Source organism: Sorex fumeus, unplaced genomic scaffold (genome assembly GCF_029834395.1).
Source record: "Sorex fumeus unplaced genomic scaffold, SorFum_2.1 ptg000015l, whole genome shotgun sequence".
In the NCBI taxonomy this organism is placed as follows: Eukaryota; Metazoa; Chordata; class Mammalia; order Eulipotyphla; family Soricidae; genus Sorex; species Sorex fumeus.
The window spans coordinates 13,732,454-13,756,117 of NW_026606072.1; the positions used below are offsets into that span (position 1 = coordinate 13,732,454).

At 41.7% G+C, this 23,664-nt stretch overlaps 1 protein-coding gene across 1 annotated transcript in view; it reads left to right on the plus strand.

The window, feature by feature from the left end:
- DEPDC1B (DEP domain containing 1B) overlaps window positions 1-20,708 on the plus strand; it is a 74,067-nt gene extending 53,359 nt beyond the window's left edge. Inside the window, exons 8-11 of the mRNA XM_056112038.1 lie at window positions 10,607-10,773; window positions 14,045-14,221; window positions 17,588-17,773; window positions 19,878-20,708. Coding sequence (XP_055968013.1) covers window positions 10,607-10,773; window positions 14,045-14,221; window positions 17,588-17,773; window positions 19,878-20,039 — 692 coding nt within the window. The 3' untranslated portion in view covers window positions 20,040-20,708. The remainder of the gene's footprint in view (window positions 1-10,606; window positions 10,774-14,044; window positions 14,222-17,587; window positions 17,774-19,877) is intronic.
- Window positions 20,709-23,664: the final 2,956 nt, after the last annotated feature.

The following is a 23,664-nucleotide window of genomic DNA, read 5'->3' on the forward strand; positions in this document are numbered from 1 at the left end:
GGAGTCGTGGCCGTGCTGGAGAGCCGCTCGTGAGGGGCAACTGGTGGCCTCGGTAGGGCATGAAGGACAGACCGAAACGCCCCCCTTCCCATGAGGTTTTAGTCGCCCCCACACCCCCGGCTCATACCTGCTGTCCACAAGGCTCCAATGCGGCTGCCATCTTTCTTTCCAGGGAGGAAAGGGCGAATGGGGCAACACCCTTTCCCCTCCGGACAGACATGATGGCCTGGATTAATGCATAGTCCGTTCACTTTTCTGCTCCAAGCTGCCGGATTCTGCATTAAGTCTTTGTGCTTCTGGGGCTGTGGCCGTGCTGGAGAGCCGCTCGTGGGGGGCAACTGGTGACCTCGGTAGGGGATGAAGGACGGACTGGAACGCCCCCATTCCCATGAGGTTTTAGTCGCCCCCACACCCCCGGCTCATACCTGCTGTCCACAAGGCTCCAATGCAGCCGCCATCCTTCTTTCCAGAGAAGAGAGAGCGAATGGGGCAAAACCCTTTCCCCTCCGGGCAGACATGATGGCCTGGATTAACGCATAGTCCGTTCACTTTTCTGCTCCAAGCTGCTGGGTTCTGCATTAAGTCCTTGTGTTTCTGGGGCCGTGGCCATGCTGGAGAGCCGCTCATGGGGGGCACCTGGTGACCTCGGTAGGGCGTGAAGGATGGACCGGAATGCCCCCCTTCCCATGAGGTTTTAGTCGCCCCCACACCCCCGGCTCATACTTGCTGTCCACTAGGCTCCCATGCGGCCGCCATCTTTCTTTCCAGAGAGGAGAGGGCGACTGGGGCAACACCCTTTCCCCTCCGGACAGACATGATGGCCTGGATTAACGCATAGTCCTTTCACTTTTCTGCTCCAAGCTGCCGGGTTCTGCATTAAGTCCTTGTGCTTCTGGGGCCGTGGCTGTGCTGGAGAGCCGCTTGCGGGGGTGAACTGGTGACCTTGGTAGGGCATGAAGGACGGACCGGAACACCCCCCATCCCATGAGGTTTTAGTCGCCCCCACAACCCCAGCTCATAACTGCTGTCCACAAGGCTCCCGTGTGGCCGCCATCTTTCTTTCCAGAGGGAGGAGGGCGGAAGGGAGCAACACCCTTTCCCCTCCAGGCAGACATGATGGCCTGGATTAATGCATAGTCCTTTCACTTTTCTGCTCCAAGCTGCTGGGTTCTGCATTAAGTCCTTGTGCTTCTGGGGCTGTGGCCGTGCTGGAGAGCTGCTCGTGAGGGCCAACTGGTGACCTCGGTGGGGCGTGAAGGACGAACCGGAACGCCCCCCTTCCCATGAGGTTTTAGTCGCCCCCACACCCCCGGCTCATACTTGCTGTCCACAAAGCTCCCATGCGGCCGCCATCCTTCTTTCCAGAGAAGAGAGGGCGAATGGGGCAACACCCTTTTCCCTCCGGGCAGACATGATGGCCTGGATTAATGCATAGTCCGTTCACTTTTCTGCTCTAAGCTGCTGGGTTCTGCATTAAGTCCTTGTGTTTCTGGGGCTTTGGCCGTGCTCCAAACTTAACTCTGATTTTCAGGGAGAAACGTTGGGTGGTTTACTTCCCATTGATCACCTTGTACATAGAGAGACGTTGCGCGGCCGTGTAAGCAGCCGTGCGGTTTTGAGGAAATGTCCTAGTTCCCGCATACTCGAGCTGTGGTTGTAGAGGCTTCTGGTCACCGGGGTTCCATCTGGGGGAGGCGGGATGCGGTACCTACCCCATCTGGGACTTCCCGATGATCTCGGCTCTTTTTGCAACCTGTTTTTTTCTTTTTCTCCGGGAGCTGTGGGTCCTGCCCTCCATGTGGCCCTTCTCTTCCGGCTTTATGCCGGAGTTTTTATTTCTTAAGAAAGAGTAGTATAAAGTGTTCCTGTTTATGGGAAAAAAATGTATAATTATTATTGGTCAAGAAAATTTGATCTACTTTCAGCATGCTTCTCCCATCCTGGGAGGATCCTCCCAACACCTTTATTTGGTGTTCCCTTCTCTATCTGAGCTGCCTTTTCCCCTAGCACGTGTGGTTGGCCTCCAAGCCATGGAGTAAAATTCCTGGTACTAAATTAGACTATAGACCAAACATGATTGTCACCCTTTGCCTCTTTTGCAAACCACAACACCCAAAAGGAGAGAGAGAGAACAAAAGGGAATGCCCTGCCACAGAGGCAGAGTGGGATGGGGTGGGGGGTGGGGGGTGGGAGGAATACTGGGATCTGTGGTGGTGGGAAATGGGCACTGGTGGAGGGATGGGTACTTGATCATTGTATAATTGAAACCCAAGCACAAAAATTTGTAAGTCTACAACTGTACCTCATGATGTCTCACTAATAAAAAAAAAAAGAAAAAGAAACACACACACACACACACACAAAAGAAAGTTTGATCTATACTTATCATGAGTGAATCTACTACTCTAGATACGACTTTGTAATTGTTGAGAATAAGAGTTGTATTTTCATTTAGAAATCCAATTTCTTTTTAATAAAAGGGACAGTTTTTTTTATAGGACTATTTGTTATCTGTGACATAAAGAAATATTTAGTAACTTGTTCTCTAAAGCATGTTGCTATTTCTTATATAGATTTGTATTTCAGAATTGACAGTGAGATTGCCATGCAGAGGCAAAGGCTGAGGAAAGAGGTGGACTTAGAAATAACATCAGGACATTGGTAGAGGGTATTGGCACCTTGGTGGTGGTGAGGTGCTGTAGCTGTACATCAAGACCATAAACTTTAATACTATTGTAGTTATGTTACCTTAACTACAATAATAACAATAAATGTTGACAATGTCAAAGAGTCATTGTAAAAATATAAACATTTGCTTTAGGTCTTTCTGATATCCTTTCTTCTTGGGAAATAGATTTTTCTGTTTTGATTGCTTAATAATCTTCCTGTTTTCTTTTAAAGGGTTTTGCTTTAAAGACCAAATCATTGTGTATCGTAGTGTGTTATTGTAAGTTTATGGAATTAGCATGCTCTTACTTTTGAGTATTGTCAGTTTAACATCTTCTTTTCCTCTTCCTCCTTTTCTCCTTCTGTCTTGCTTTCTTTTTTTGGAATATAGAGATGCAGTCATACTACTCCAACAAAATTAGCAGTATGCGAATAATTTACCTAGTCCCATAAGCACGATACTTTGGATTTTAAGATTTTGTAGGTTTTCTGATTAGAACCAAAATAGCAGTTATAAGCTAGAGAGATAACCATGTTTTCAGAGAGACCATGTTTGAGAACAGATGAAGGGATTAACCATATTATCACTGGGTCTTGGTATTTTGTTTTCATGGAAGGAGGACTGGGGCCTGGTGAACAAGCGCATGCCTACTGAGTTCTGCTTGTTTAATATGCATGTGGTCTAATCGAGCAAATTGTCACTGTAGCTATTTACTGTCTTTGTGCCTCTGGTTAAGAAAGGATTCTAAAGACTGGATTTAAAACATCGCCTACTGGTGCCAGGGATTTGGTTCAAGTGGCAGTGTTGAATTTCTGGGTTCAATCCCCAGCATCACATGACCCCCTGAGCACCTCTAGGTGTGGCCTCCACTATAGCAGAAAAACAGAATGAAGCATAGTTGTTCTAAGTTTCCATTTTCTTAATATTCTATAGTAAAATAATCTGGGACTCTAGACTCCAGAAAATAATCTGGGTGCTAGACTGTTTTCACTCGGGGTGTCCCAGAGGGGGCAGGTGAGAGCCCTCCCCACCCCAAGAGACCCAGCCCTGGCAACTGACCTCCACAACCTAACTGCCACCATGTTCCAGGCCGCTTTCCACATGCTTGGACCGAGCTTCACATATGAGTGAACATATTCCTGGACACATCATAAGACACTCCCTACCCATTTTCCATAATTACCACACCATATTTGATGGCATTCAGACAGTAGGCAACAAATCAAAGAGGGGGTAAAATATATATATATATATATATATATATATATATACATATATATATATTTTTTTTTCCCTGTATTGGGAATACCTGTATTGTCCCTGTACTCAGGGATAACTGCTGGAAGACTTGGGGGGCTGAATGAGGGGGCGGGTTTGAACCTGGGTCTGCCTTGTGCAGACCTATTTATTTCTACCTATTTATTTCTCCAGCCCAAGGTTAATATATTTTTTCTTTCTTCTTTTTTTAATGTAGGAGTACTGCTATTTATTCAGCCACTGATTAGCTGATTGAATTGTGCATGAACTCCACCTTACTTTTTAAAATTTTTTATCACTTGATCACTTGATCCCCCGTTATTCATTGAATTACTCGAGCGGGTGCCAGTAACGTCACCATTCATCCCTGTTGCGTGCTACCGTAGCCCAATGGCATCTGTTCGTTCTAGGAACATGTAGAGCCTCAAACCGATCATTCAGGGTCTTGACGAAGAAGTCTGACCATCTTGTAGGTGGGCATCCATGCGATCTTTTGACGTCCCGTTGGAATCCAGTCAGTAATGGCTCTAGTCCAGCAGTTGTCTGTAAACCTCATTACGTGTCCAGCCCATTTGATATTTGATGCCTTGGCAAATGAGATAGCGTCCCTGATTCTTGAGCGTTGAACTCCTGATTTATCTCTCATTTGAGTGAATCGTGATATTCCAAGCATAGCTCTTTCGATTCCTCTTTGAGAGACCCGAATAGCGTTCTCATCCTGTTTTCGTAGGGCCCAGGTCTCTGAGGCATATGTTAATGCAGGAAGAACAGTGGAATCGAAGAGATGTGCTCGTAGCTGGAGGTTCTTTGTTCTCTTAGTTATTTCTTCAGTGCTCTTGAAGGCATTCCAAGCCACTCTCTTCCTCCTGCGCAACTCAGGTGCCAGGTCATTCATCATGTTGATTTCTTGACCTAGGTATATATAACTGTTGCATTCAGAGATGGTGGTTCCATTGAGAGTGAATGGAGCATCCGGAACGAGGCTGTTTCTCATAAACATTGTCTTCATAAGATTCAGCTGTAGTCTGACCTTTCGACACTCACGGTTCGAAGTCGGTCAGCATTTGTGCTGCTTGGCTGATGCTTGGTGTTATTAGAACGATGTCATCAGCAAAGCGGAGGTGGTGTAGCTGCCGACCATCTATCTTCACTCCCATTCCTTCCCATTCCAGTCGTCGCATGATGTTCTCGAGGGTGGCACTGAAGAGTTTCGGTGAAATGGTATCACCCTGCCGAACCCCTCTCTTGACATGGATGATTACTTCTTTGTAGAATGGTGAGATCCTGGTAGTGAATCCGTAATAGAGCTCATGGAGCATCCTGATGTATTGAATTTGTATGCCCTGATGGGCTAGGGCTTCCATGACCGCTTCCATCTCAACAGAATCAAAGGCCTTCTTTAAATCAATGAATGTCAGACAGAGCGGCATCTTGAACTCCCGAGAAACCTCAATGAGTTTGGTTATTGTGTGGATATGGTCGATGGTGCTGAATCCTTTGTGGAACCTGGCTTGCTCGCATGGTTGTCCTTCATCTAGTGTTCTGCCAATCCTATTTAGGATGACTAGAGTGAACAGTTTGTAGATGACAGACAACAGGCAGATCGGGCGGTATTTGCCAGTGTTGTGGATGTCTCCCTTGTACAGTAGTACAGTCCTGCTGGTTTTCCACTGGGATGGAACCTTGCATTCAGACAGGTAGCGTGTGAAGAGCCGAGCCAGTGTATTGATGAGTACTGATGGTAAGTTCTTCAGGTGTTCAGGTCTGATCTTGTCCGGGCCAGGTGCTTTTTGTTTCTTTACCGACAAGATGGCATGTTGGATTTCGGAAGGGAGGACATTGGGAACGACATATTCATCACGCGGAATGTGGTATGTGGGCAAGTGAACATGGCTGTTAAAGAGATCCGAGTAGAAGTCATGGATAATCTTCTCCATTGCCCTTCTGGAAGATGTGATAGATCCATCAGGATGTCGGAGGGCAGTCATCTTGGTCTTGTAGTTGGTGAAGGGCAGGCGGGCATTACGAATGCTTTTCCTGGCTTCTGCCGCATCTACCAGCACCGCTGCTCTCCTGTCTTTGAGATCATCCTTGATGGCTTCTCTGCATTGTTTTGCCAGCTCAGATGTTCGCTTGCGGTTGCCTGAGGCATGTGCCAAGCCACGTTGGCGAATAAGTTCAAGAGTGTTCGAAGAAAGGTGTTTTTTTGTGGTTATCTCTCTCTTGGCATTCCTCGCACAATCATGGAGGTGCTGAATCATTCGATCATATTCCTCATCAATGTTGTCAATGACGGCATCTTCCCATGTTGCCACAACAGAGCCAAAGAGCTCCCAGTTGGTGGTCATTCTGGGAGTTCTCTTCTTAAACTTTGCATTCTTTTCTCCTCGTTCTGTGAGGTAGAATTTTGCACAAAGGAGACGGTGGTCTGATCCCTTTTGGAATTTTGGGACAACAGCAACATCAGCTGTTATAATAACAATTATAACAATTATATTATAACATATTATAACAGTTATGATTTTTTATAATTTTATTTATTGAATCACTGTGAGAGCAGTTACAAAGCTTTCAGGTCTAAGTCTCAGTCATACAATGAAACACCCATACCTTCACCAGTGCCCATTCTCCACCACCAAAAATCCCAGTATACCCCTATCCCACACCCGCCCCCTACCTGTGGGGCAGATGACCTCCACATTACTCTCTCTCTACTTTTATTACGTTCAATATTTTGACACCTGACCCACCATTAAAACTTGGGATTTTACCCCAACACTCAGATCTGCCAAAAAGGCAACAGTAGACAATTCGTTTTTTACTGCTGGTTGTGAATAACATATGATGTTGCACAGCTTCAGTAGAAGCCTCACGATTTTGAAATTCTGAAATTTTAACAATTAAATCTGGAGGGATTTCTGCCAGAACTTGCTGGGTTCCTAGATTTGTTCCTGAGTCTCTGGGATCATGGCTGTTTAGCAGCTTGATCAGGAGCCAGAGAGACCATTCATGGGCAGCGACTTGGGGGTCTCCTTGGGACGGGGAGGAAAGGACCGGCTCCACCTCCATCCCATGAGGCCCTGCTGTCTCGTCACTGAGGGCCCAAACCTGACTGTCCAGTGGCCTCTGGAGGATGGCGTCCACTGAGCCGCCAAAAGGAGCAGACGGAGGGACAGCACCCTTTCCCCCCTTGGGTGGCCCAGCGACAGTAACCTACTGCGGGGTCCGGACGCATTTCTGCCAAGAGCCTCTGGGTTTCCAGATTTGTTTCTGAGTCTCTGGGATCATGGCCGTTAAGCAGCTTGATCAGGAGCCAGAGAGGCCGTTTGTGGGTGGCACTCGGGGTCTGGTTGGGACGGGGAGGAAAGTCGTTTTCTAAGTTCTTGTTAAAGTTTGCTGAATCATGTTTGAGGTAAATTTGAGAAAGGATACTGTTCACATACCCTAGCTCCACTGAGCTGCAATATCATGCAATAGTTTGGCACATTGAGAATAACAAGGCAGATAGGAAGCACAGAAGGGCTTTACATTCTTTGAAAAAGTTGGGTAACTTGTGAGTGGTGTAACAAGTTACAATGTGAAGTCCCATATTGGTGGTTGGTGAACCAACTATGGCTTATAAATACAACTAATTAACTATCAAACTTTAGGAAATGGAGGATTCATATGATAATTCTCTTTTAGCTTCCTTAGAAAAATGGAAAGATCTAGAAGTTCAGGGCATGAATTTTCAATGGCACAAACTATTGGGGCAATATAAGTGCCTTCTAGAGAAAGAACAATTGTCTATGGACATGAACTCCAAATGCCAAATATCTAGTATTTTCCATTGCTCTCAGACACTGAAGTCAATTTCACTTGATTCCTTTTCCTTGTTTATTTCATTTCTCTGATACTGTAAGCAATTGGCTTGGTAACTCCTGGTTTTATTTACACCTGTAGCCTAGAACATGGAAACAATATCCCTTTGTTCCCTTCTTCCTGCTAATTTGAAAGTGCTGTTGAAATTTACAAGACTGATTGAATGTTGCATCATCTAATCCAGTTGACTGAGATCTCTTCCTTGGCTTTTAATCTAAAATTGTTCGTAAAGTTAATTTACCATTCTTTTATGTCTAGTTATTCCAAGAAATCTGAACCTAAAAATATGCCATCTTAGCCTTGTATTTAAGTTATCCTAGAATTTTACCCAAGGGTACTTCAGTTTGTAAAAATACATTTTAAAAAAATGAAGGCACTGTGATTAATAGAGTTATTCATAGTTGAATTTTTTGGGTATACAATGTTCATCACCAGTCCCACCGTCAGTGTCAACTTCTCTCTATTGATATCTCCATGTACTCTTAAGGGAAAACTAACTTTCTCCCTTAGAGAGTGCCTATTTGAGTTGACACACTTGAACAGTACTTGCCTATGTCAATTTAAATTTCTGGCTAGTGGTGGTCTCAGACCCCAGACCTTATGACTGGAGCTTTTAAGATGCAGATAGGCCAAGTTAAGCATGTTGAATTACTTATACAGTGGCTGACTATCAAGCATATTGTAATAAAGTGGAGTTCGGTACTCCCTAACTATGGAAATTTAGGACAATGACTAGGCATCTCCTGGCTCAAGTAAATATATAAGCAGTTTACAGTACAAATAGCTACTAGAATAATTGACAAAATGTGGGGGAAAGTTTGAAACATTTCTCTTTAGCAAGTGAAATGTAAATCTAAAATGCTATTATTAGGAAATGTTTGGCAATGAGAAACAAGTTAAGGAATTGGAAATGAAGGCTCTGATTAAGCGATTTTGGGTACCTAGATGTCCTGCATGTTTTAGAGAAAGCAATGCATAGCACTCCAAGTGTCAAGGCAGAATTAAAGTAAGTCCCGCTTTGACATTTGAATAGATTGAAAAATAATGTCCCTGGGATTGGATGTCAAGAAGCATTTAAGTGTCTCAGTCCTTTCCCTTTGTCTTCTTTCTTATTATGCCCACACCACTTCACTGGTCACCCAGGGACTGAGACTTCTCAGCTTGTTAATTTATGCATATTTTGGGGTCACACTTGACAGTTCTCTGGGCCTGCTTCTAGCTTTATGCTCAGGAATCATTCTGGGAGTGCTCAAGGATACCATATATGGTTCTGGGTATCTAACCCGGGTTGGCTGCATACCAGGCAGTTAACTACTGTACCATCTTTCCTGTCCCAAGGCTTTTCAACTCTGGAAAGACTCCTCCTAGATTTATCTCCTGATCTCAAATCAAAATATCTGTATGACTGCTGTCTGTTTGTTACATGTGAGCTTTAGTTCAAACTCTGTAATTTTAAGGCATAGTGGCAGAACTGTTTTGAATGTGAATTGTATGTTAGGAGGCATTTAAAGAAAAGTAATATACAACATATGCATGCATTACATGTAGTAAGAATAGTAGCTATTTAAAAGAATAGTAGCTATTTAAAAATGTTTTAGTTTTTACTAAAGTTCATGAATCATTGGTTTATATTATGGAATTTCACAGATTTAACTTCACATCTCCGTATGTGTATAACTTGTACCATTTCTGCTTCTAAAGTTTTAGTGCCATTCCACCACCCAAAAAGGGCAACTCTACTCATTCCTTCCATCTCTCCTAGCTTTTACTCAACTTTAAAAAAAAATGTGAAAAATAGCATGTAGTTACGCTTTTATTTATTTATTTATTTTTGGTTATGTTATTTTTAAACTTATTTTAGTTACTCATATTTCACATGAGCAAAGCCATCCAGCATTCTTTCTATACTTCCTTGCTTATTTCACCTAGCATAATCACTTCAAGTTCCACTTGTTTTGTCTCAAAAGGCACTATTAGACTTTTTTAATGGCAGGGTAATACTCCATTGAGTATCTATGCCACAGCTTCCTTAATCCGGAAATCTGTTGATGAGCACTTAGGTTGACTCCATGTCTTGGGCATTGTGAACAGTATGAACACAGGAATTCACATAGCCTTTCAAATTAGTGTCTGCATATTCTTTGGCTAAATGCCTAGGAGCAGTATTGCTAGATCATATAGATGTAGCCTCTATGGAAAATGGCATGGGTATTCCTTAGAGGAAAATAGTGGGGCCCAGGAAGGCTTGTAAGTGGTGAGCATATACCTGCTTAAGCAGGGGACTCTGGTTTAATGGGAAAAGAATACTATGAAAATGTAGATATATCTGCCATAGGCATGGAAGGAAGAATGGCTGCGTTTACTATATATATATATATATATCTCCCAGTTAATGGTTTGCCTTTTTTAAAAGTTTATTTATCCCAAAAGGAGAGAGGAAGAGGGAATGTGCCTGTCAGAGATGCAGGGGGTGGTGGAAGGGATAGTGGGAACATTGGTGGTGGAAAAATGGGCAATGGTGGAGGGATGGTGCTCGACCATTGTATGACGGAAATGTAATCATGAAAGTTTGTAAGTCTGTAATGGTATCTCATGGTGATTCAATTTAAAAAAAGAAAGAGGAATCAGACAGAGAGGAAGCTGCAGGCCCGGGGGTGGGGGTGGGGTTAAAATAAGAAAAAAATACAAGTTATCTCAATATAGTTGACTGTAAACATGTTTTATGTCATCTTTAGTAAGATATGCTTCATAGATTGTGAATGTAATGGCCACATATGCTATAAGTTTGAAAAGATTAAAAGTTTCTTTTTTCTATATCAGGATTGTTGCAGAAAGAGAAAATGGCCATAGAAGCATTTCAGATTTGCTGCCTCCTCCTGCCTCCTGAAAACAGGAGGAAGTTGCAGCTGTTGATGAGGATGATGGCACGGATCTGCTTAAACAAGGAGATGCCACCGCTGTGTGATGGATTTGGCACCCGAACCCTGGTAGATTGATTTCTAACATCTTACCTAACGTGTATTCGAAGGAAAACTTCCTCTAGTAAAGTATGCTAGTTTGGCAAACAGGAGAAGGTATAAGGCAGGGCTTCTTAAAGAATCATGCTCGGGATCCACTCAGATATTCTTCTGCTCTTAGGGTTTTAAGGGACCGTAAAGAGTGAGTGCGGGTGGGCTATTGAGTGCAGAGGTATAGCTTCTGTGCCTTCTACTGTCAACTGGAGAAGGACAGGCTCAAGATAGCAACACTCATTCTTCCAGAAGTAGAGCCCTAAAGCTTTTGTCTTTATAACCAGCAGGAAAGATGTTACATAGATCAGAGATTATAAAGGGAAGAAGTACAATAGATAGTTGGACCAGGCAACTTGGGAGGAGCGAGAAAACTTACATTTCCCAGATAAAATTTAAGGGGTCACGAGTGAGAATATTTCTTTCTCTGTTTTGCTGAAAAAGATAGGCTAATTTTGAGTTCTGCTGGGTTATGGCAGAATGTGGTTTTTGTTGGGTGGTTGGAGCCATGCCCGGTGCTGTTAAAGGCTACTCTGGATGCTGTTCTTGGGAATTACTCATGATGGTACTTGGGGGACCATAAACCTTGCTGGAGATCAAACCTGGGCCTTCTGAGCCCACCCCAGAGGGCTCTGGGGTGGGAAGTTTCTGGCCTGCCTGAAACTGTCTAGTGGTTACTACAGCTTAGCCAACTAACAGAGATCTGAAGGGGACCAGATGGAGCCCAACTTCACCCTCCGCTGCTGGAATACTAAATAGTCACTCAAGACTTCTGTTCCTCCAGTCTCACATGGAGACACTAAGATCCCCATGGAAGTCCTGGGTTACCCCACATTGCCTCAAGAATATCCCTACGGTGTGAACCATGAAAATTCATCCCAGAAAACAGCAGACACAGTGGGGAAGCTGTGTTGAAGTTACCAATCCCAAGGGGTGAAGGTAATAGCCCATAAGGCTCTACTAGCCCCACCCAAGTCTAGAAACTCTCGGAGACTTTAGGAACACCATGATGTGGAGAGTTAATGAAATCAAAGAAAAAATGGTACAGGTATAAGAAAGTATGAGATCAGAAATGAGGAAACTACGACCATAACTGACAGAACTAAAGAGTATGGTAGGTGGAATAGATAACTTAGTGGAAGGCCTCTACAGCAGAGTAGCAATAGCTGAGGAAAAATCTTAGCTCTAAGATGGGAAGCAGGAAACCTCTAGAAACCAACAGAAGATGGGGAAAAGTCTGAAAAGAAATGAGTAGGAAAATTGATGTGTAAGATTGTACCTGACATTTCACTGACTGCCTGAAGTTTACAGTCCCTAGATGAAGATTCACTAGATGGAGCCATCTTTCTGTAAACATGAACGAGTGAAAATAAAATATTATCTGCAGTACGTTGACAAATTAAAAAAATTGTCCTTTAAAAATAAATCACTAGATCCCATGCCTAAAGCTTATCAGGAAAAAGTGGGGAGGGGCTCGGGATAGAATGTCCATCTGAAGAATAGTATTAAACAGGTCATAGTTAATATGAATTCTGTAAGGTAATTGCTATAGTATACTTTCTGTTTCTGTTTATCATCAGGAATCATCACTTAATATGCTTCTTATAAGATCTTATGGTTTTTGGATTTGTTTTGGATTTGGCGGCCATACCCAGTTATGCTCAGGGATCACTGCTGGCAGTGTGGTGCTCGGAATTGAACATAGGTTGGCTGCATGTAAGACCAGTAGCCTGCTAGCTGTACTATCTCTCTGGACTCAGTTCTAATGGTTTTGCTCAAGTTAGCCAAATTTAGGTCTGTCATCTTAGAGGAAAAAAATGAACAAGAGGCTGGAAATCTAATGTTAGCCTTGCAAATATGAAAAGCTGGGCTTGGTCTCTAGCACTAAAAAATAAAACAGACAACTGGGAAAGATATTACATTTGGATTGCAGAGACTATGCTAACAAATTTTTATAACAAGTCTATAATCTATTAATTGATATCATTAACTGTAACACTGTAGTACTGTCCTTTCATTGTTCATCGATTTGCTTGAATGGGTACCAGTAACGTTTCCATTGTGAGACTTGTTACTCCTGTTTTTGGCATATCGAATACACGTCATGGGGTGCTTGCCAGGCTCTGCCGTGCGGGTGGGATACTCTTGGTAGCTTGCCGGGCTCTTCTAGAGGGATGGAGGAATCAAACCCAGGTTGGCCGCGTGCAGTGTAAGGCAAACGCCCTACCCCCTGTGCTATTGCGCTAGCCTGATAGCATCAACATAATAAAAAAATTAGGATGTTTCTAAATTAAATAACTATAAAGTGCTTTAAACATAAAAGTGCTAAAGGATGCAAGATGTGGTGGTAATAAGTTTTCAGAATGTATGTGTACCTTTAGATACATTTATATTTATTTAAATCTCATTCATAAAAGGGACTGCCATTAAAATATACTCAGGTAAAGGGCTGGTGTGATAGTACAGTGGGTAGGGCATTCATTTTCCTTGTACACGACTGACCAGGGTTCAGTCCCTGGCATCCCATATTGTCCCCCCGGCACTGCCCGAAGTAATTCCTGAGTACAGAGCCAGAAGTAACCTCTGAGCATCGTGGGGTGTGACCAAAAGCCAAAAAATAAAAAAATTTAACAACTCAGATAAGCATCTCTTCTTAGTCTCTGTAAGATGAGATGTGGATTGTCTTTGTGCTGGTTGATGTGATCAGCTTTTTCTGCTTTGTTTTTGTTGTGGGACCACACCAGTGGTGCTCAGAATTTACTCCTGGCTCTGTGCTCAGGAATCACTCATGGTGGGCTCAGGGGAACATGAGGTGCCAGGGATTGAACTTGGGTCGGTCGTATACATGGCAAGTGCCTTACCTGCTATATTATTTCCCCGGCCTTGATAGCAATTTCTTGAAGATGACCACACGTGGCCAGGTGACAGGTAGGATGTGTGACTTATGCTGTGGGTTTTCTCTTACTGACTGGTCACATCTGCTTTTTTGGATCTATTTCAGAAGAAGGAAAAGGACGTATGTGTTGGTTTTTTTTTTCCTTTTTAGGTCACACCCAGCAATGCTCAGGGGTTACTCCTGGCTTTGCACTCAGGAATTACTCCTGGGTAATTGCTCAGGGGACCATATGGGATGCTGGGGATCAAACCCGGGTCAGCCGCGTGCAAGGCAAACGCCCTCCCCGCTGTGCTATTGCTATGGTCCCGTGTATGTTGTTTTTTAAAAAAATCTTTCTCTCCTCATTTTCTTTAGATGGTTCAGACTTTTTCCCGTTGCATCTTATGTTCCAAGGATGAAGTGGATTTAGATGAATTATTAGCTGCTAGATTAGTGACGTTTCTGATGGACAATTACCAGGAGATTCTCAAAGTTCCAGTGGCTTTGCAGACCTCCATAGAGGAACGTGTGGCTCATCTACGAAGAGTACAGGTAAAGCGGGGGATATTATCGCTTGCATAAAATTGCCAGTGAAAAGTCATGTAAGCTCACTGGACCCCTTTATACTTCTTGTCCCATGAGAATTAAAGTGAAATAATGTACATAGGGGTTTGGCACATAGAAAGCACTATGTGTTTGCTGTTCTCATCAAATATTTAGAGAATGTCTACTTGGTTTTGTTGTGTCAGTCAATGCTGCATAATTTTAATTTCAAATTCCTTAAATGAGTTTGCTCAGATCTACATATATTTTCTGATGGAAATGATTTATGTGCAGTACATGTCTTAACGCATAATAACTCTGTAATGGAGAGACTATTATTGTTTTTGCATTTTTCTTCTGAGAAAGTTAAGGCATAGAAAACTTGAATAACTTGTCCAAGACCACAGAATCAGGATTCAGATTGACATAGTCTTTCCAGAAACAGTTTTCTTAACTGCCATATTCCTTCTCTATTGCTACAAAATGTAGAGTGGTAGAAGATGGTGATGTCTGTATTCTTTATCGATAAAGAACTAGACAGCCCCTGACTTCCCTCTTTTCTGGTTGTGTAACTTTGGGCATGTCCCTAAACCAGTCTAGATTTTAGATTCAGGAGAGATAAGATTGCCCCTTCTTCTCTTGCTTGTTTCTTTGGGGTGATATCTGGCAGTGCTCAGGGCTTACTCCTGGGTCTGTACTCAGGGTTCAGTTCCGGTGCTACACAGGGGACCATATGCTCTGCTGGGAATTGAACCTGGGTTGGCCACATATAAAATGAATACTTCGAGCCTTGTTTTATCTCTGTGGCCCACCTTGGTCTTTAAAGTTGTTGTGGAGAATAGAATACTATACTATAACCTTGCACACAGATGTCTGACATACGGTAGATACTCTTTGAAAGATAACTATCATTGTTTGTGATATATTAAAAATGATGCAAAGGAAATGTAATCTGTTACTATTATGAGAGCCCAAAGTGGGATATTCATTTAAGCCTGAGGAGGCAGAAACATTTGGTGAAGGTATATGTGTTTGCTTGCCACCCGAATGATTAAAGCTCTTTCTGCTTAAGCGTTCTTTGAGGTTCTGCAGTTCAGGAAGACCAGGGAGCTTAGCATCGAGATAGGTAATTATTGTTTCAAGGGTGCATTTTGAATTTTTTAAAAAGAAATCAAAAGCAACAGATATTCTTACTTTAATGTTTTAAATACAATGTTTAATGTCTAGAGCTCACTGCTCTTTGAATTCCTCAGATGCCCTTTATTAGTTTTGTGACCTTGGGTAAGCTGTTGAATGTTGCTTTGCTTCAAAACCTGTCCAGATTTTTCTCTCTCTATCTGTAAAATGGGATGTTAGTGGTATATACCTGCCTCCGAGGGGTGTTTTGGGGGATTGAATGGCTTCAAATACATCAAGTGCTTATAATGATGTTCCCACATAGTGAGCATTCAGTGGGTAATGCTGCTGCCATCACCACCACCAGCAGCAGCATCACGGCCCCGACAGTCTACAATCATGTTGTTATTTGCCATGTAGGATTTCATGATATGAATATACCATAACTTATTTTTAATGTTATTGATTGATATTTAGGTGCTTTCCATTTTCCCGCAAATTTTTTGAGAATAAATTCTTAAGAATAGCTGGCATTACATGGTCAGAATACATTTAAATATTGAATTTAACTCATTCAGTTATGAATATGTTTAAATTGTTTATTGCATCCCACCTTTAAAATGATTGTTCTTTTAAAATGATTGCTTCAATTTATATTTCCATCAGTAGATTAAGAAAATATTTGTTGCTTTGTGTCTTGGTCCACCTAGAATATTGCCTTTAACCCCCAGTTCTAGGTAACTTGACTACTGTAATGGGTAAAAATGCTATTTTAGTTTAATCTCCTTTCTCCTCTGCTCCAAGCTTAGAAAAAGTAAAGAAAGAAAGGATTGCACCAAATTTCTGCAAGACAAGTGATAGTAGTGACTGTGTTTCTCTGTATACTCAGTTCTGTGAACAAACAAGGCACATTTTTGTATTGTATTTGAGCTCATTAGACCTGTGAGCTCTTTGCTCTCAGCTGAAGATCAGAAGGATGAGCTGTAATGATTAATTCAGCTGTAGATGAATATAATCCTGTGAAGAGCCACTGTGATGGCTCTGCATAAAATCTGTAATTACTCAAGCTTTCAGTGACATTTTCCTCTCTGAAGAATGCAGCAGAATTGCTGAACGGTTGTTTTAGCACTCAGCCTGTTGATCTCTGTCCTCAGACACAGGTTCCTGCCCTGCCATCCTGTCATATTTAGTGCAGTGCTTTTTTGAAAGACAACTATGTTATTTGCACGGTTCTGATGGATTGTTCCATAGCACTTGTAGGGCTGACCGGGAGAAGTCGGTTGAGAGGCCGCCATTGTTTTTGGTAGCAGCCTTTTATGGACTTTGCAGTTTGCTTCTTGTAACTTTTACTCATTTGGATCGAGTTCTTTGCTCATTCCCTCTTTTTCTGGCATTTCCTGCCCCTTTTTGGTCTTCTTGCTTCAAATAGAAAATTAGGTGTATACCATGTAGCTCACCTACCTTATGGTTCTCCTCTGTCTCTTTTACATTGTCTAACTGTTCTGGCAAACTGGTATTTGCCAGCCATGGGATGTGCTTCACATAATAACCTTTCCTGGCAAAATACTTAGTTTTAGCTTTAACTAAGCTAAAAAAAAAATCTTAGAACCAAAATAGTAAAGAAGATAAAAGTTTTCTACAGAAGAATAGATGGAGTTCTAGTTTGGGGATGAACCTCTTGTATTCTGAAATTAAATATTTTTAATGGATGCTTTTGTATTATTCATAGGTCTTGGTATCTTCTTTTCTCTTACTATTTCCATCTCCCTCTTATCCTGCTCAGTATCTGTATATTTGCTGCTTTCTCATGGTTTTCGTTTCTGACATGTTTGGAGATGGTTCCATTATTTCTCTCTCTGTAATAGCTGAGCTGAATGTGTGTTTCTCTCTCCAAGGACAGGAAGGAATCTGGAAAACTCAGTGTGTGTTCACTGTTAGAACTCTCTTCGATTATTTAGCCAGCATGTTTCATTTCTCTATAAAGTTAAGATCTTATAAAAAGAGGACACATGGTTTTATGTTTATTAAATTGACTTAGGTTAAAAAGGTAAACATAACATATTTAAAACTGATGTTAAAAGATTTCTTTTTTTTTTTTAAAGAAATGCTTTCACCATTCAATATATTTTCCAAAAATTCGAGAATGTCATGGTATTACTATTAGGAGATGAACTGTATCTGATCTGAGTGAACTTTTACAAATCATTTTAAAATACACTTCCCCCAACCCCCCCTTCACTACGATTCTTTTTGCCTCAGATAAAATACCCAGGAGCTGATATGGATATCACTTTATCTGCTCCATCATTTTGCCGCCAGATTAGTCCAGAGGAATTTGAATACCAAAGAGCCTACGGCTCCCAGGAACCTCTGGCAGCCCTGTTGGAGGAAGTAATAATGGATGCCAAACTCTCCACCAAAGAGAAGAAGAAAAAACTGAAACAGGTAAAAGGGATGTTCTACGGGCAGGTAGGGCATTTGCCTTGCAAGCAGCTGACCTGGGTTAGTACTCTGGCACCCCGTATGGTCCTTCGAGCATACTGGAAGTGACCCCTGAGTGCAGAGCCAGGAATAAGCCCCGAGCACTTCTGGGTGTGGCCCCAAAACTAAACAAAAGGGATGTTCTGTGCAGGTCATTTCCCCCCTCAATGCCATTATTTTGTTTGTTTTGTCATTTATGCGAATAGATTTTGTGTAACTCTTCTCTTTTGAGACATAGCACTGTAGCACTGTCCTCCCGTTGTTCATCAATTTGCTCAAGTGGGCACCAGTAACGTCTCCATTGTGAGACTTGTTGTTACTGTTTTAGCATATCGAACATACCATGGGGAGCTTGCCAAACTCTGCCATGCGTGTGGGATAATCTCAGTAGCTTGCTGGGCTTTCCGAGAGGGGAGGAGGAATCAAACCCGGTTGGCCACATGCAAGGCAAACACCCTACCCGCTGTGCTATCCTTCCAGCCCCAGAAACATAGCTTTCTTTAAAAAAAAATTTAGGAGTGAAGGGGCTTCCCAAGCTGCACCAGGAGGCCCTGGGGTCCCACAGGATATCCTCAGCCAACCAGGCCAGCAGTTCAGTGCATAGGTTCCAGGGGCGATGCTGCTGGGGCCCTACTGAGCTGGGAATACTGGGGAAACACTGGTTGTTCTGGGCACCTTAGGGCCTCATGTGTCAGTGCTTGGGGGCCGCAGGGTCTGCAACCAGCAATGACTAGAGACCTTGTGTTGGGAACCAAGTCTAGGTTGATTAAAGTATGCCCAGGGGGCTGGAGAGATAATACATATCATAGGATAGTGGGCTCAATCCCTGGCATTTTGTATGGTTTGCTGAGCCCCCTGGAAGTGATCCCTGAGCACAGAGCCAGGAGTAAGTCCTGAGCACATCCAAACATAACCCAAACACACGTACACACAGACCCCCAAATAAATAAAAGATGTGTTTAGCATGCATCCTAACTAATGTACTGTTTCTCGGCCCCGGCATAACATTTTTGAAAGTATATTTATTGCTTTGTTCACATATTCAGAAGTTGCACTGAATTGCACAGTTGTGGTTAGCTTTCCAAATCTTTATATTTCACTGTAACTCTCTCTAACCATTATTAATCTCTTTATTTCAGTTACCCACTATTTGTTTCTTGTTTTGATATGTGGCATGGTAAGAGAGAGCAATTACTACAAATTTATTTATTTTATTTTTTATTCTGGGGATCACACTTGGCATTGCTCTGTCTTACAGTGCCAGGAATCTAACCCAGTGCCTCAGACGGACAAGTCACACACACTGTCACTTCAGCCACAGAGCTGTGCTTTTGAAGACTGAATCCTGCAGAGCTGGAGTCCTGATCACATTATATATATATATAATATATATGTATATAATGTCTATAGCTTTATATATATTATATATATATATATATATAGGTCTATAGGTCTATACACAGAGCAGCAGAATTCAAGACTCCTAGTAGTACTTTTTTCCTGAGTAATTTTGTAGATACCTTTCAGTAGTGGGATCAAAGGAAAAACATATTGCCTCTCTTAGTTTTCATAAAGTAATATATTCCAGGATGTTTTCTCCTTTCTGTGGGCAGAAGAAGGTGGGGCTAAATTGGAGAAGCTTAGGATGGTGAAATATATTTGGGCCAAAATTTTCCATGTAAAAGTTCAAAATCAGAGTTACTTATGAATATTTTACAGTGCAGTCTACTTATCGTTGGCAGTAGGGGAAACTTTAAGAAATACAACTAAAATGAGAATTTTATTTAAATATTAGGTCACTTTAAAGGTGAATTAGATTTATGTATTAAAATGGTTTAGCAAAAGCTGAAGTGAATTTTGTTGTGATCTTTCTCCCCTCCCTCCCCTCCCCTTTCCTGGTGAATAGTAGGGAGCATTAAAACAACAACAACAACAAAAAATAAATAAAAACAAAAGTTATGGGGTCAGAAACTTAAAATTAGACTGTCAGGTTTCATTGGCTTTCATCTTTTAAAAAGAAGTTTTTACTCCTTTTGGATGTTTTTCATTTTATTCTTTTTTATTTTAGTTTCAGAAATCTTATCCTGATGTCTACAAAGAACGATTTCCCACACCAGAAAGTGAAGCACTTCTGTTTCCTGAAAAATCTAAACCGAAACCACAACTGCTAATGTGGGCACTGAAAAACCCTTTCCAGCCATTTCAAAGAACTAGAAGTTTCCGAATGTAGTACGACAGTATCCCTTAGAGACATCTGTCGTCATTTTGAGTAAATGGGACTATTGTGGTGGGAGAAGGAAGACCATAAAACAGAGACTGTTAAAATATAAAGATTATTTGATTTTAAAGTGTTGAGCCATTTCAGTATTTTTTTAAAATAAAACAGTCCTATTTTTAAAGTGTATAAACCACTTACAATTGAGATATAGTGGTAATGTTCACATGTTTGTAATGGTTATAAAATTTAAGGATATTTTATTGTTTTTTAAAAAGTGAAGTTTACAAAACTTTTGTGACATCCTAGTTATTGATGTCTTTGTTGAAACAAGTCTATTTAAAGTATAGCATGCAAGCTTGTTCAAGTATATAATTGAGCAAGAAAGACAGTGGGTACTGTTACTGTGATGAGATTGACTTACTAGCCAGTTGTGGTTTCTCCTGTGTAAATTCTGTTTGTCATTGTTGCACAAAAATTCTTAATGCCTTTTATTATGACTGCTGTGTCTTTTATTGCAGATTTGTTGGATGCTATGACAGATTTTACTAAAGCTGGTTCTTTTGTAACTGTGTTATATTGGTTGGTGTTTACTTTTAAGTGGAGTTAAGTTTTATCTGCCAGCAATGGTATAACTTTAGTCTTGGCCAGAGGTAAGATTCTGAACCAGGTAAATTCTTTTCGTCCCTTTATAGCTCTGATTCTAAGTCACATCCTTGCTGTTTCATCAAAAATACAAATGGGTTAAATAAAACAAGACTACTTCCTTTCTAAGCGTATTTCCTCCACTTCATCTTTCTGAAGTAAATGATATGTAAATAATTTTTTTTTTTAATACACTGCCACTACTGTGTTTCTTTTGGTATCTAGGTCAGTTAAAGAGAATCTTTAAATGCTAAGTAAGTATCATTATCTTGACTAGGCTCATGGAAATCATTTATATCATGATAAAGTGAATCAACTGTGGCTTGTGTACTGGTGTTTCTCTCTTTTGATTTGCCCCTTTGCCAGTAGGGGGGTATTTAGATTGTAGAGGCCCCTGCAAGATTTCTGAGAACAGTTCCAAAAATTCCAAATTAATGCCCAATTATTGTTTTGTTTCCTCTTTAGACTGATCTTTCTCTTGAGAGCTAACCTATGCTCTTGTGTGGAAAGTTCTCCACCTTTGACTTTATTTTTTGTGTGTTTTAGTGTTTAGTTTCAGACCTCGGTATTCTGTTAGAAAATAAGTGCTATTTTTTAAAGTGATTGTACCAATTAATACTTCCATTAGCACGGTAAGAGTGATTTTCCCCCTATGTTTCGAATTTTGTTTTTCTTAACGTTCTTACAAAAGCTTGACTGTTGTCAGAGTTTGAATTATTGTCAATATGGTGCGTATATAATGTTAGACATTATGGTTTTACTTTGCATTATTATTTTGACTGAATATTTTTCAATATATTTTGGAGATTTTTTTTTAACTTATTCAAATTTTAATCATTAGCATGTCAAGCTGTTGTCCCATGAACATATATACATATCCTACTGAAACTTTCATTTGGATTATAGTAGTTATCCTTATAATATTGAGTCTTCTAGTCAGTGAACATGGTTTTTTCCTCCATGTCAAATAAATGAGAAAACAAAATTTCTTAGTGGCATAGGCCAATGATAAATCAATAAAATAGCAAAAGTAAACTGCTAATAAAAAATAATACATGAGAAACTTTTTTTCTCTAAATATGGGCTGGAGCGATAGCACAGCGGGTAGGGTGTTCGCCTTACACGCGGCCAACATGGCCGACCCGAGTTCGATTCCTCCGCCCCTCTCGGAGAGCCCGGCAAGCTACCGAGAGTATTCGATATGCCAGACACAGTAACAACAAAGTCTCCAATGGAGACGTTACTGGGCCCGCTCGAGCAAATCGACGATCAACGGGAGGGCCTTTACCTTTACCTTACTTGTAAATAGTTTGTTGGGCTCAGGTCTGCTTCGAACACTCTAATTTTTTCAAAGTAAACGCTTCGGGCCCGTGGGACACTCAGCTGAAAGCATTGAGGGCGCACTGAGAGGCAAGGGGCGGGGATGTGCAGTGGCTTGCCTTGCGGTGGACTGCTTGCCCCCTCCCAAGATCCAACTATGAGCTTTTTAACTGCAGCCACTTAAATATATGCTATTGGAGCTGGATTTACCGTGGCTGCTGGCACCAGACTTGCCCTCCAATGGATCCTCATTAAAGGATTTAAAGTGGACTCATTCCAATTACAGGGCCTTGAAAGAGTCCTGTATTGTTATTTTTTGTATTGGCCTCATAGTGTTTTTTTTTTTTAATGAATGAATAAATGAATGGGGAAATGAAGGAATGACTCCATTTATTCAGTGCTGAGGAAAGAGTGTAGAATTGAGGAAGTAGTTGAGCAGCATTAGATAATGGATCCCCTACAAAGTACTTGATTGTCTAGGACTTAAACATTTCACCTCTGTGGAAATGCAGAGCAGGCAGGAGATGTGGGTCCAGGAAGGTGCCCTTAGTAACCTAGGGAGCCTCTGAAGTGGTACCCTTCAGAAAATGGAACAGGCTGAATTACAAACAAAAACATGAACCCCCAAAGAGTTCCCAGACCCCCTGCTGAGGATAATGTGTCCCAGGGACTGCTAATCCAAAATAATATTGAAAGTCTATAATAATTACACTGTATCAGAGACAGGCACAGAAATATGTGCTTTTATAAATCTTTCCTTATAAACGTGTGGGACCTGGGGCTGAGATCCCCAAGCCTGCTCAGTTCGGGACTGGGCTCCCTCCACCAGATCCCTCATCTTCCAATAGCTAGACAGTTACACCCACCAACTGCTGTATAACCCCATCAACGGCCAGGATCCAGAGACTATAAAACCAAGCTCCTGGCTGCAAATGCGGCCGCACGACCTCTTATTCTCTAGTTTTCACTCTCAGAGAACAAGGCAGGCTACTGAGAGTATCCTGCCCGCATATATGCCTGACTGGGAACACCTGTAAAGGTGATTAGAGGCTGCCCCAAAAGCCTCCATCCCTCTCTGAGAGTCTGGCAAGCTACCGAGAGTATCCCACCCACACTGTAGAGCCTAGCAAGCTACCCATGGCATACTCGAAACCAAAAACAGTAACAATGATGGTCCTCATTCCCCTGACCTTGAAAGAGCCCCCAATATGCCATTGGGCTACACTAGCACGTGACAGGGATGAATGGAGACGTTATTGGCACCTGCTCGAGAAAATCGAACAACGGGGTGATAGTGATAGTTTGTGGAACTTGTTCCTAGGCATTTGATGCTTAAAAAAAAAAAGGTGAGTATAACTATATACAAAACTTACATCTTAAAGAGGTAAGATAATAGTGATCATCCATAATTTCAGTAGTTAATTTCCAACTGATAAATACATTGATGTTGTTCCTAATATAAATAGGTTATTTAATTTTTTTAATTTTGTTTCTTATATACAATATAACACGATATTTGTCTACTGTTTTTTTTTTCTTTTTGGGTCACACCCAGCAATACTCAGGGGTTGCTCCTGGCTCTGTACTCAGGAATTACTCCTGGTGGTGCTTGGGAGACCATATGGGGTGCTGGGAATTGAACCCAGGTCGACCGCATGCAAGACAAACAACCTAC